Source organism: Hylobates moloch, unplaced genomic scaffold, assembly GCF_009828535.3.
Source record: "Hylobates moloch isolate HMO894 unplaced genomic scaffold, HMol_V3 SCAFFOLD_22, whole genome shotgun sequence".
Taxonomy (NCBI): domain Eukaryota; kingdom Metazoa; phylum Chordata; class Mammalia; order Primates; family Hylobatidae; genus Hylobates; species Hylobates moloch.
In genome coordinates this window covers 35899054-35912752 of record NW_026652297.1, presented here as the reverse complement: position 1 = coordinate 35912752, position 13699 = coordinate 35899054, and the positions used below count along the sequence as shown (strand labels likewise).

Below are 13699 nucleotides of genomic sequence, written 5' to 3'. Positions count from 1 at the left end.
AAATATCTTTTTAAAAACTGAGAACAGCAGCATTGTTTTACATTTTGCAAATCTCATTGTCTGGCTTAACAGAGGTGGCTGTATTCTCAGATCTGCTTCTGCATTCATCCATTTTGATATGCTGTTTTGGCTGAAGTATATGAAAAACATCTGACTTTACACAGGCACGTAGTTGGAAAAGAGTATTTTAATAGCCTGTTCAGATAATGGTGGACATTATTCTCTGAAATTTTACCAAAAACTGGACAAGTGATAGTTTCTTAAAGATTAGTTGCAGTGTGTAATTTGAAACTATATCAATAAACTTTTTCATACTCTGTTATATTATATTCAAATCCATTGGTCCATCTTGTACTCTGAACAGATCTTTTACCCAGTCAAGATTTCTTTTTTTATTTTTCAGACGGAGTCTTGCTCTGTCGCCAGGCTGGGGTGCAGTGGCACGATCTCAGCTCACTGCAATCCTCGCCTCCTGGGTTCAAGCGATTCTTCTGCCTCAGCCTCCCAAGTAGTTGGGATTGTAGGTGCGCACCAACACACCCAGCTAATTTTTGGATTTTTAGTAGAGACAGGGTTTCACTATGTTGGCCGGGCTGGTCTCGAACTCCTGACCTCAGGTGATCCACCTGCCTCAGCCTCCCAAAGTGCTGGGATTACAGGCGTGAGCCACCGCACCCGGCCTCAGTCATGATTTCTTAACATATTAGTCATTCAGAACATACTGATTCACTGAGTTATATGGGTCATCTAAACACAGAAAAAATCTTTATATAATATCAAAAACTCACATTTGTTAGTTACTATCCATCGCATTAGAAAAGGCTTTATGTAAGGCTGTGCATGGTGGCTCATACCTGTAATCCCACTATTTTGGGAGACTGAGGCGGGAGGACTGCTTGAAAGAAAGAGAGAAAGAGAGAGAGAGAAGAAGGAGGAGGAGGAGGAAGGAAAAGGAAGAAGAAGAAGAATCAGAAGAAGAATTAGTAGTAGCAGTAGTAGTGAAAGCGAAGAGAAAGAGAAGTCTTTATGTTAAGGAAAGCTGTCAAGCTTCCAATGGAGGAACACAACTTTTCCAAAATTATACATTTTGCTAGAAATCTCCAATTTTATCATTGGCACAACAAATACCAGTTGTTTTCCGTGAAGAGGCCAGCTTAGTTCAATTTTGAGAAAATGTCTGCCAAACATCCAAATCTAATAATCAATCACCGTTTTTCGTTAGTCATTCTTTTCAGTGAAAATGGCATTCCATGAAAAAAAGCAGCAAATTCAATTGGCAACTCAAATAATCAAACAAGTGCTTCTCCTGGAGACAGCCTCGTACCTAGGCATGCAGCAGACGTGTCTGTGCATACCTGCCACTCCATCACACAGGATATTCACAGGGTATTGCAGATGCACACACAAAAGCATGCAAATGCAGAAGCCATGGCTGGAGAACTACATATCACATATATTTTTTTAATTATTATACTTTAAGTTTTAGGGTATATGTGCACAATGTGTAGGTTTGTTACATATGTATATATGTGCCATGTTGGTGTGCTGCACCCATTAACTTGTCATTTAGCATTAGGTATATCTCCTAATGCTATCCCTCCCCCCACCCCACAACATTCCCCGGAGTGTGATGTTCCCCTTCCTGTGTCCATGAGTTCTCATTGTTCAATTCCCACCTATGAGTGAGAACATGCGGTGTTTGGTTTTTCGTCCTTGCAATAGTTTACTGAGAATGATGATTTCCCGTTTCATCCATGTCCCTAAAAAGGACATGAACTCATCATTTTTTATGGCTGCATAGTATTCCATGGTGTATATGTGCCACATTTTCTTAATCCAGTCTATCGTTGTTGGCATATCACATATTTAATAGGCGCCACTACCTTCTGGTAAAGCAATGCAGAAAAATGGGAACATACGAGACTTTTATATTTTACCTAAAAACAAATGAACATAAAAAAGTCTGGCGGGATACACAAAAGGGGTTGACTGTGATTAGCTACTAGTAAAACTATGAATGATTTTTATTTTCATTTTTCTCACTTCCCTGAATTTTCTAGTTCTTCTATGGCACATATATTTTTCTTAACAAGTTATTTTTATTTACAAAAAAGCCAGTCGAAGGCTTTGAAATGTATGGTGAACTGCTTAAAGTTAAATAATCATTATTTACCCAACTCTGTGTCACAGTATAGGTTTTAAATTAAGTCACATGTGCTACATAAGAGAGATTAGAATAAAGTAATTAAGTAAATTAAAGCTAAAAAATACATATATAATATTCAGTATGAAAAACATTGTTTTATTATTTGAAAAATAATAGAAATTGTATATAAAATACAAGTACAGTTGCCTAGTGCAATTGGTATCCATTTTACATTTTTTACATGTTTTTTCCCTATTTAATGGCACCCAAAATGTGGTTTCATTTTCACTGGCCTGGTCAACTAATACCATTTAACAATGTATTTAAGAGGTTCTTCAAAAGACAGAAAAGACAATTTGTAAAATAACTATGCTTTCTTACATTTACAAAACAGAATTTTGATAATATATGAATATTATAGATCACATAATTACCATGTAACTACTAATCTGTTATCTATATCAAATCAGAGCACATAACATTTTCCAAATACACTGTTTTAATAAAGAGATTAGAAAATAGGACAGTAACAGTTTCTTAACGCAATCTTACAGGAAGTCTAATTTAATCTTCTGTTACGTGATGTACTCACGTAGGCTCCCAGAAGACCCAGAAACTTTACATGAATTGCAGAAGGCTGATTTAACATGCCAGTTCTTCAATAAACAGTGAACTTTGTAATTAGAATAATTTTTAAGCCAAAATACTATTCCTTACTCTTCAGAAATAAAATATAGCTCTTCTCTTATAATACAGCAAGAAACATAATTGTTCCGGTAATTGCCGGCTTAACTAAAAAGACCTCCCCTTTTCGTTTTGTCCATTAATTTCTTGCTGGTATCACTTCGTTTGGCAAACCACACAGGTAATCGTCTCTCTCTCTCTGCAGATGAAGTCTATAGGAAATAGAAAGAAAAAGAAATCAAATATTTGTACTACTGAGAAGGGGTACTAGTTGCAAAAAAGTAACATAGGTTCCTGAATATACACCCATCCTTTCTCCCCCATCCAAACAAAACAGTGGTATCTATATAATTTATTTCTGGATCAAAAAGTAAATAAATATAAGACACACAAAATCACTATATCATTTCTTCAGGCAATTATTTGCCATCTCATCATGTAGTCTTATACACTCAAGACACCTCATTCAGTAAGTAAAAATCTGGACATTATTTCAGATCTGTGTCCCACGGTGTACTTGCCTTGAGTGGACCAAAATGGTGAATTTAATGTTCTGAGGAAGGAACATGCCTGGGCATGCATACATACACAAAGAGTTATATTAGGCATGTGAAAAGAATATAGCTTCTAACATCTACAATGGTAGGTAGACAGACTGGTCCAATCAGCACCCTGCAGAGTGGCCAAGGCATAGTATACTTAACAAACATTTGCTAAATAAATGAAAAAAATAAAAGTTTCTTGTCTCATAGACTCATCTGAGAATCACTACAGATCCACTTCCCAGAAAAAAAGAGAAACATACATGAGCACAACACTTCTGCACACATTTCAGCAGCTCACGTGCCAAAGAGCCTCTAACCCTCAGGTTAAACATCATTGAAAAAAAATAATTTAAGGCTGGGTGAGGTGGCTCATGCCTGCAATCCCAACACTTTGGGAGGACCACTGGAGCCCAGGAGGTCAAGGCTGTAGTAAGCTATAATCACACCACTGCACTCCAGCCTGGGCAGAGTAAGACCCTGTCTCAAAACAAAACAAAACAAAACACACACACACAAAGGTAGTGTTTGGGTACAATACCATCTGCACATGAAAAAAATTAAATAAGTTTAAGTAGCTGAGTGTTTCATAAGCCTAAAGTAGCATACATTTGTGTTATCTCAGAGTACTAGATCCTCAGGATAACATGACAGAGAAATCATTCCATCATGAGTACACCCTGGAATCCAGAGTTAATTTGGTTATTATTAATAAAAGTAATTGAGCAATTTTATGAGAAGGTTGGCCTTATCTAAGGTACAAGATGCCCGTTAGCCTAAAATACAAAAATACCATTTATTCCATTTCAAGAATGAAGACTTATCTAGATATTGTTCATCAGCTGCTTGCTATGCTTGATTATACTTCATATGTTCAAAAAAGGCTTTGAAATATTTAACAGTAGGAAAACAGCAAAAGATCCTTGGCAGAAGACTCCGAAACTTTATATTTAAGAAAGGTAAAAACTTAGCTGTTCCAGCTTAAGTAAAGAAATCCAGGGTAGAAAAAATGGCTTTTTACACATCAGCAAAGGCTAAAGAAAAAACTGGCTCAGATTGCAACTTTGTTCCTAGGTACCCAATTGCAAGCAGGGAAGAGAAAATCAAAAGAATGGATGAGACTTATATACACTGTAAGATACTGTGACTTAGAAATAATAAATATTGGGGATATAAGGTGGCATACAGAAAAGGCATTTTGCATTTTTCTAATGATCAGTGATGTTGAGCTTTTTTCCATGTTTGTTGGCTACATAAATGTCTTCTTTTGAGATGTGTCTGATCAAGTCCTTTGCCCACTTTTTAATGTTTTTTTTCTTGTAAATTTGCTTAGGTTCCTTGTAGATTTGTTTAGGTTCCTGGTAGATTCTGGATATTGGACCTTTATCAGATGGATAGATTGCAAAAATTTTCTCCCACTCTGCCAAAAGAGGAGGACATCTGTACAGCAACAGAGCAGAGGAAGAAACCCTAAGTCATGTTGTAGCCTAATACCATGGAGTAGCACAGACTTTGAAACCAGGCAGAACCAGGTTTGAATTTTAACTGAGCCACTTGCTAAATGTCTGACCTTATTATGCATGTTACTGAAGCTTCAACGTCTTCACAGAGAAATGGAAATAACAGTATATAACATCACTGAATTATTTGGAGTTAAATAAGAATAAATGTAAAATAGCAAAACACATTCTGATTTCTTCTTCAAACACATTAATTGGTAGCTAATATCATTTCAAGTCTTCTATATTTCTATAAATATGATCATCAGCATTTATAATGGAATTATAATAATGATCTTATTTCACTGAGAAAAGGGGGGAAATGCTTACTTACACTAAGTGTGTCTTTTGAGTGTCAACAATAAGTATTTGAAGAAGTCGTCAGTATGAGATCTAAGTTACCTAATAGAAGCAATGCCTTCCAGTGTCTATTTCCTTCATCAGTAGAAGACCAGAATTCCCAGCAACAAAATTTTAAGGGGCTCTTTACATCTTTTTAATATTCCCAACTCTGTTACCAAGCTATTAAGTTACAAATGGGAAATGTCAACTCATTTGCTGATTATATGTGTACATACAGATGTAAGCAAATACAGAAATACATAAGTTACGTTCACATTTAATTTCATTTATAAACAAGATCAATCCATATATTTAGTTACCAAGCCTGATGCATTTGTCATGAAAACTATTTTCATAAATCAATTTTACCTGTGAAAGAGCATCTGTAAATAAATCTTCTACAAAACAATTTGTATAAAATATTGTGTATTTTAATTTATAATCAAACAGTGGTCAAGCAGGAAATGTCATACATTCTCTCTCATACAGTCAAGAAAAATAAGAAGAAAAAAAGACATAGGAGGAGAGGGTACTGGGAAGACGGTGGCAGCAGCAGCAGCAACAGAGCTTTTAATCTTTCTGAATTCCAGAATTAAGACAGAACTAGATAGTAAAACCCAAAATCCACTGTCAACATTTACAATAAAACCAAGTTTAAAGGTATCCTTGGGAAACTAAAACTGTAAGAATGTAGGGGCAAACCACCAACAGCAATTAAGACCTGCACAGTACTGACATCTGTATGGGAGAAAGCAGAAGCAAGCAGGGAGATGTCTGGTAACAAGAGAACCCCAAGATAGCCCACAGGCATACACTGGAAAGACAGATTAATGAGAGATTAATCTGATAATGGCATCTGAAAATGGGAGGGCTTTTGTCCAAGCCAATAGCAAGTGAGTACAAGGAATTCACAGTGGTCTCTTAGGTGAAGAAAGCAGCTGGCTACTCTGAACCCTGGGACTAGCTGAGGCTGCCTTCTAGAAGGCTCCACATTCAGGAGAAACCACTGGGGTTAAATTAAAACCAAGCAGGACAGGTACAACAGAGACAAAAGGAAGAGAAAGCCCAGATAAAAATGGCAGAGTAGATCTCATAAACCAAGTTTCCATATTTTAGACGTTACACAAAAACATTAGAGACAGATGTGAAATTGGGAAAGCCATCTTGAACCATGCCTTCTTTTGAAAGTACAGGAAAACTAATCTCATACGAAAATGAGCAGAAGAAAAGTGTCAAGGTCAAATCTTTGACACCAGAAAGACTTGACTAGATACAGAATAAAACTGTAGCCTTTCAAAATGAGCTGGAAAACATTAGGAAAATTATCTAAAACACAAAAGGACATCACAAATCAAAATTAGAAAAATTCAAAACTGGGGGAAAACTGAGGAAAGAATCAGAAATAAGAGAAAAAAATTATAGAAGTCTTCAGTTAATAGTGTTGCTCCTTTGGTAAAAATAAAATAATACATGTATATATAAATAAAAAAAGAATTTTTAAATCTAAAAATGTTTTAAAAATAATTTAAAAATAAGTGAATACTAAGCTATGTGGAATACAGAAATAAATACAACTGATTATGTTAAAAGAGAACTAGAAGGTGAAAAGGAAGAAAAAATGTAAAGAGAAATGAGATAAAAAGAATGCATGAAAGGTGACAAATATTGAAGCTAGGTAAAGAAGATCCAACATACACGCATAGCAGGAGTTCCTGAAGAAGAAATATGAAGCAATGGAACAAAATGCTAAAAAGTATGATTTAAGAAAACTTTATAGAAATGAAATTGTAAAAAACTATCGTTTAAGAAAACTTTCCAGAAATAAAAGAATACTAAATATTTAAAGAATCCACCATGTACCTATGGATATTGAATCAGAATTATCAATGCCAAGACATCACCTTTCTGTTAAACAAAGACATGATTGAGCTTCTATCTTAATAGCAAACACAAGAGATATAAACATAACAATACGTCAATTAATAAAAAGAATTTGTTCTAATGACTTTATCCTTTGTCAGAAGCCTCATAATTATAAAATGAAACAGACTAAGGGATATAAATCAGGTCAGTAGAGAAGATGAATGTTAGCATATGACAGATTCTGAAAGTAGGCCTCCAACACTCCACAGAAATCAGCTTTTCATACAGGGAGGCTGATGAAGACAGATGCTTTGGATGACTCACTCACCTCTTATCTACTTCCCAACCCCCAACACCCTTGTTCCCCTAAATGGGGAAAAGGGGCCAAATAAGGTATACCTTTTAGAATCTAGTAAGCTTAGTAAAATTTCTTCCCACCCAACCCCTCCCAAAATACCCCCCATTCTCTTGTTGACATGTAATGTTACTGAAATAGGGAAAAAGCAAAAATGGCAATACATAGTTAAAATAATATTTCACTACAAATGTGCTTCAATATTGAGGAAAAATAGTAAGTTACACCTTTTCCTGTACTAACAGGTTGAAGCTGGGAAAAAATAAGAGGGTCTTAGGTATCTGGTATAGATTACAGAAATAAAAGGCTGAGCATTAGAAGCTAAATTTCATTACCTCCACCCAAAATATGTTTTCTTTAATGTTCCTCTTATAGCTAGTTCAGTTATAAACAATACAAAGATTTCCAACTAATTAAGTTCCATTAGATTATCTAGGACACGACTATATATACAGACCTAACTCAAGTACAGAATTTAAAAAGATCAGTTCCCTTATTTTTAAGCAATTCAAAAACGTAGGAGTTTAATTGCTGGACATCCTATAAAGATTACCTTAGAATTAAAGTGTAATTTCTAATTCTCTAATACAAATAATCACCACCACCTACTACCACATTGAATTTACCAACTAAGAATTGAAACAATTTTTCAGTTAATCATTTCAAAAATATTTATAATGGAGTCATGTAATTTTAGACCTGGAAGATGCCAAAGGTCAAATTTTCAAATTTATGCCATCATTTAATAGTCATATTATTAAATAATATTATCTGATTGCTATTTATCTCATGCCATACACAGAGCAATTATTTTTGAAGCACTTGATTTTAATAAAACATACCATCTAACATAATACTAAATTTGCAATCTTTCTCTCATCATGCAAAAGCACTAGGAAATGCGCAGAGCCACAAGCAACAATAATCCTTGTACCTCAGATATTCAATATCATAGTAATAGAGCAGGAAGAATGACAGAATGATAATAAACCAGTTTGGGAGGTATTTATAATACAATTTGTTTTCACTTTCATTAACTACATAAACTGCCATATGCTTAAATCTATTAACTATATCTCCTAAAGAAAGATTTTCCAGGCTATATGGTCAATATGAGGTACAGGTAAAATTTAAGCTGACATTCTACACAATAAGCTAAACAGATGGACTAAACCTCCCTTTTACTGTCTTTTTTTTAAATTACTTTTCTCAGATCACATTTATGAAAAGCAAAGGAAATGTAGCACATAGAGAAAGTAATCATATCAAAATTCATAACAGTTCAAAAAATATAGCATTCTAGTACTAGGATATGCAAATTGAACAAACTGACACTATATGAAAATTCTATATATAATTAATACCTCGGTATTGATGCCTACTTCTTCCTTGCTTCTCTTAGAACTTGAACAGATCTCTTCAGAACTGGGAAAACATCTCCTTTTGTTGACATCACATGAAGGTTGAAGTCCGCTGTCAGGACCATGTTTAAGGCTCTCAATTGCCATGTGGATAAGGTACGTGTCAATGTTTTCAGGAACTAACATTCTGATTAGGTTAATTTTACTCATATCTGTAAAAGATAAAAAAACTCCATTTCAAAATAAATTACAGAGAATATTTTAGAAAACCTATGAGCTAGAAATAGTGAAATATTCTGTAGAAAGGAAGGAGGAAGGTTGCCAAAGAAAAGTTTCCTCTTTCAAATGCCTACAGCCTTACGGAATGGAAATAGAGTAAAAACTCCACTCGGGTATCACCTGAAGCCCCTGCCTCCAAGATCCAAAGTCAGGTCAGTACTACTGACACTGCATAAATTGTGTTTCAAATTGTCTTTTGTGGGCTGCCGTGAGAATCAAAACAACCATTTGTGGAATTGTTCTAAAGGAAATTGTGCTTCCAATTCCAAATATCAATTATAATTAGTTTTCTCTTAAAATAATTTATTCTGATCACTTGTTGGCCTTTTGCCTAACATCAAGTATAAAAACAATTTATTTAAGTAGAAGCTAATCGTACTTATAAATAAGATTCTAATAAAAAAGATTCTTCCAATGGCTATTATTGTAATAACAAGAGACATCAATGATTTTAAAAGCACATTAACTAGATGAGATTTCTGGGAACATATTTCTTATTTTCAGAATCAAGAAACTTTACATTTTTTGCAGCTCAACAGAACTAATTCAGACTGTGTCAATTTCTTGACACCTTCTAAAATTATGTAGCACCCTCCTATAGGCAAGCCAATAACTATGTTTCAGCACTTCCTTCCAACACCACATTCTTCTGCAATGCTCCAGAGTGCGGTAAACCCAAGTTTAGAGCCTACTCACTCATCTTCACCTAATTTACAAAACATATCAAACATTTGACACCCAATTCAAATCAGTGATCAGGAACCAAGTATTTTTCAAATGACAACCTGAAAAGACGTTCTTTAAATTACTAGTTTTCAGGTTTATATTTTCCTTTCTTCCAAAGGTTAGCTTGCTACTCCAAGACTCCTCAAAACACTGCAGTTTAAAAAGCAAAAAAACAAAACAAAACAAAAAACAGGAAGAGAAAGTTACACAGCTAATAGAAACTAGGTCAGTGGGTTAACTAAAGTTTCAAAATCTTAGAAAGGAAAAGATAACCTCTATACATAGTAAAATCAGCAACGTGACTATCATATCTCTCAACCAAACTAAAATTGTATTGTCCCTTGGTCATTATATCATCCTAATATCGTCAAAATTCCCCCAATTTTACTATTTCATCATTTTTTAGTGGCTGAGGAGTATTCTGTTGTATGTGTGTATCCAAATTTACTTTGAGTTGCTTTTTGTCTTCAAATTTTAAAATATGTTTGGAACAACTTGGGCACATTAGTCCACTTTGTTCAACAGTAAATTTTACAAAAGCTAAACACAGATCAAGTATTTCCAGTTAAAATTTAGCATCAGAAGATTTGTTGTATATATAAAGTACATACCTGATTACAAAGGCTTATTACAGAAAAAAGTACGTAAAATACCTCATTAATATTTTCATATTGATTACATGTTGAAATGATAAAATTTTAAATATAGTAGACTAAATTATATTTTCAAAATAAATTGCATCCATTTACTTTTTAAAATGTGGCTACTAGAACATGTAAAATTGCATATGTAGCTCACATTGTATTTCTACTGATAGTGTGGTTTTAGAAAGACCATATAAATTTTCCCACACTCGAAACCAAGTAATATACAACTATATTGCATTAAATTCATTTTCTTCTGCGGGTATTTAGAAATTAGATAAATAAACTATGTATGATTAATTTCTTCATACTGTAAATGAAATATTTATAAACCAATTTTTTAGGGAAAAATCACACAAGCTTGAGCTATTATCGTGTAATGGGCTAAACAAATTAATTTTAAAAGAAAAAATAAGATATTTTATTCTCTTTTGAATCACTTTATTTCTAAAATTAGAATGTCTTTTGTTCATAAAATGATGATGCATAAACACCTGCTTATGGTGTTAAATCACTACTAATGATTTAAAGTTAAATGTATAAGGTTAATTTCTAGAGATAAGTTAAAAATTCATATATTTTTCTAATACATTTCTATAAGTACGCTTTATATTTCTATGGTAAATTCATCCTGCATTTTATAGATATGCAAAAAAGTGGCATTTAGCTTTACAGGTGCATCTTACTCTGCTCTAACTTCCCACGTAAATAAGTGCTAAAAATATCTACTGCAGAATTAACAACAACACTGGCTACACACCTTCAGTGTTTTAAAAGAGATCATATTACCCTCACTTTTGTAGTAGATCCCTTCGAAGCCACTCTTAATTTTCCAGTTACTTGCACATTAAGAATTGGGGAATAAAATTAATCCAAATACTATCTAGGTACCTCATTCAATGCCTTAATTTATTATTGAGCATAGTTAGAATGCCAAATCCATACAGAGTTTAAAATTATATAAACAAGGAAAAACGAAAAGAATACAAAGGTACAAAGCTCCTTTAAATATGAACAGTTTTCCAGACAAAATCTACTTAACAGAGTATGAAATTAATAGCTATGTTTTCTCAATTCATAATTACTTTATTTTTAGGTAAAGATTCTGTCATAATAAAATATAGGAAACTTCTCAATTCAGGATTGTACAAAGTTTAGATTTCAATCAAACTTGTTCTTTAAAACTCTAAATTATTGTGGCATGGCTACAGTTAAATAAAATATGAAAATAACATATCTGAATTGTTATTATAGTATGTATATCCTCATTCCTTGTTATTATCATTTATAATCCAACAATGTTTTCTATAGTAAGAGAACAAAGAGTATTTTATAAAGAAAAAATAAGAATCCAAAAGCACAATCTCACATCCATAAATGATAGTTTAACGATTATGAGTGTACTATCAAAAGAAATAAAAGAGGGCTGGGCTCAGTGGCTCACACCTGTAATCCCAGCACTTAGGCAGGCTGAGGTGGGAGGATCGCTTGAGGCTCGGGGTTCAAGACTAGCCTGGGCAAATTAGTGAGACCCCATCTCTACAAAAATATTTAAAAATTAGCCAGGTGTGGTCCCAGCTACTTGGGAGGCTGAAGTGAAAGGCTTGCTTGAGCCCAAGAGTTCAAGCCTGCAGTAAGCTATGACTGTGCCACTGCACACCAGCCTGGGCAACAGAGTAAGATTTTGTCTCAAAAAAAAAAAAAAAAGAGTTCATGGTTATCACAACCTTCTTAACCTCCTCTATTCTGGATTTAAAAGTAGGCTACAAAAAATATACTTTTTCATATTATATATGCAACCTACATACAGTGTATTAACAGAAGGATAAGTTTTTAATCAGTATGTCTTAAGAATTTTTCATTATTATATTCTGCTTGATTTTAATATTTCTTACTTTAAAGGTAAGGGGTAAAAACACCCAACAAATAAAGACATGAAACGGATTATAAATAAGTTAGTTTGTTTCACTCATCAAGTTAGAGTTTATATACCCATATCTTATATCAGGATTAGAAATTGCATATTTCTTTCTTTTAAGTTAATTGGCAATACAACTTTAACACGAGTAAAAAGAAAAACTTGCTCAGTCATTAATCTTAGACATGGTATTAAAACAGTTTTATAACTCTCTAGGCCTCACATTCCTTATCTCCAAAACAGGGTGGGGATAGGAAAGGGAAAGTGTAATGATTTCCAATTTCATTTCTAAATCTAAAGTTCCATAACTTTGTGCCTACATGATTTAGAAAGCAAATTAACAGCACTTCAATTCTTTACCATAGGCAAATAAAACAGATGCTGTCAATACATGGCTGAATAATATAATATGAAATTTTCCTCTACCATTTCCCTCTGCCCATAATGAAGTGATGTTAGAATGTCCATTTAGGACATTCGGGAACATATGCCCAAGAATTCTTTGGTGTGAATGAGCATGCGTGCGCACACACACACACACCCCCCATTACAACCTGTTTGAATTCTTAAATTGTATGTCTGTATAAAATACATTTTGGGGAACATTCTTTCTTATATACTTATTAAGTTCATACATTCTTTTTTTTATTATTATTATACTTTAGGTTTTAGGGTACATGTGCACAATGTGCAGGTTTGTTACATATGTATACATGTGCCATGTTGTTTTGCTGCACCCACTAACTCGTCATTTAGCATTAGGTATATCTCCTAATGCTGTCCCTCCTCCGTCCCTCCACCCCACAACAGTCCCCGGAGTGTGATGTTCCCCTTCCTGTGTCCATGAGTTCTCATTGTTCAATTCCCACCTATGAGTGAGAACATGCGGTGTTTGGTTTTTTGTCCTTGGGATAGTTTACTGAGAATGATGGTTTCCAGTTTCATCCATGTCCCTACAAAGGACATGAACTCATCATTTTTTGTGGCTGCATAGTATTCCATGGTGTATATGTGCCACATTTTCTTAATCCAGTCTATCGTTGTTGGACATTTGGGTTGGTTCCAAGTCTTTGCTATTGTGAATAGTGCCGCAATAAACATACGTGTGCATGTGTCTTTATAGCAGCATGATTTATAGTCCTTTGGGTATATACCCAGTAATGGGATGGCTGGGTCAAATGGTATTTCTAGTTCTAGATCCCTGAGGAATCGCCACACTGACTTCCACAATGGTTGAACTAGTTTACAGTCCCACCAACAGTGTAAAAGTGTTCCTATTTCTCCACATCCTCTCCAGCACCTGTTGTTTCCTGATTTTTTAATGATGGCCATTCTAACTG

The 13699-nt window shown here is 34.1% G+C and overlaps 1 protein-coding gene across 2 annotated transcripts in view; it reads right to left on the bottom strand.

Moving 5' to 3' along the window:
* Positions 1 to 2281: 2281 nt before the first annotated feature.
* WRN (WRN RecQ like helicase) overlaps positions 2282 to 13699 on the bottom strand; it is a 146840-nt gene continuing 135422 nt past the window's right edge. The window contains exons 33-34 of one of the 2 annotated variants that reach the window (XM_032143574.2): positions 8796 to 9004; positions 2282 to 3042 (exon numbers count right to left, since the gene is read on the bottom strand). In XM_032143574.2, the coding sequence (XP_031999465.1) occupies positions 2935 to 3042; positions 8796 to 9004 (317 nt within the window). In that variant the 3' untranslated portion in view covers positions 2282 to 2934. Of the gene's footprint in view, positions 3043 to 8795; positions 9005 to 13699 lie in introns of those variants that run through there. The other variant, XM_032143576.2, reaches the window with a different exon arrangement.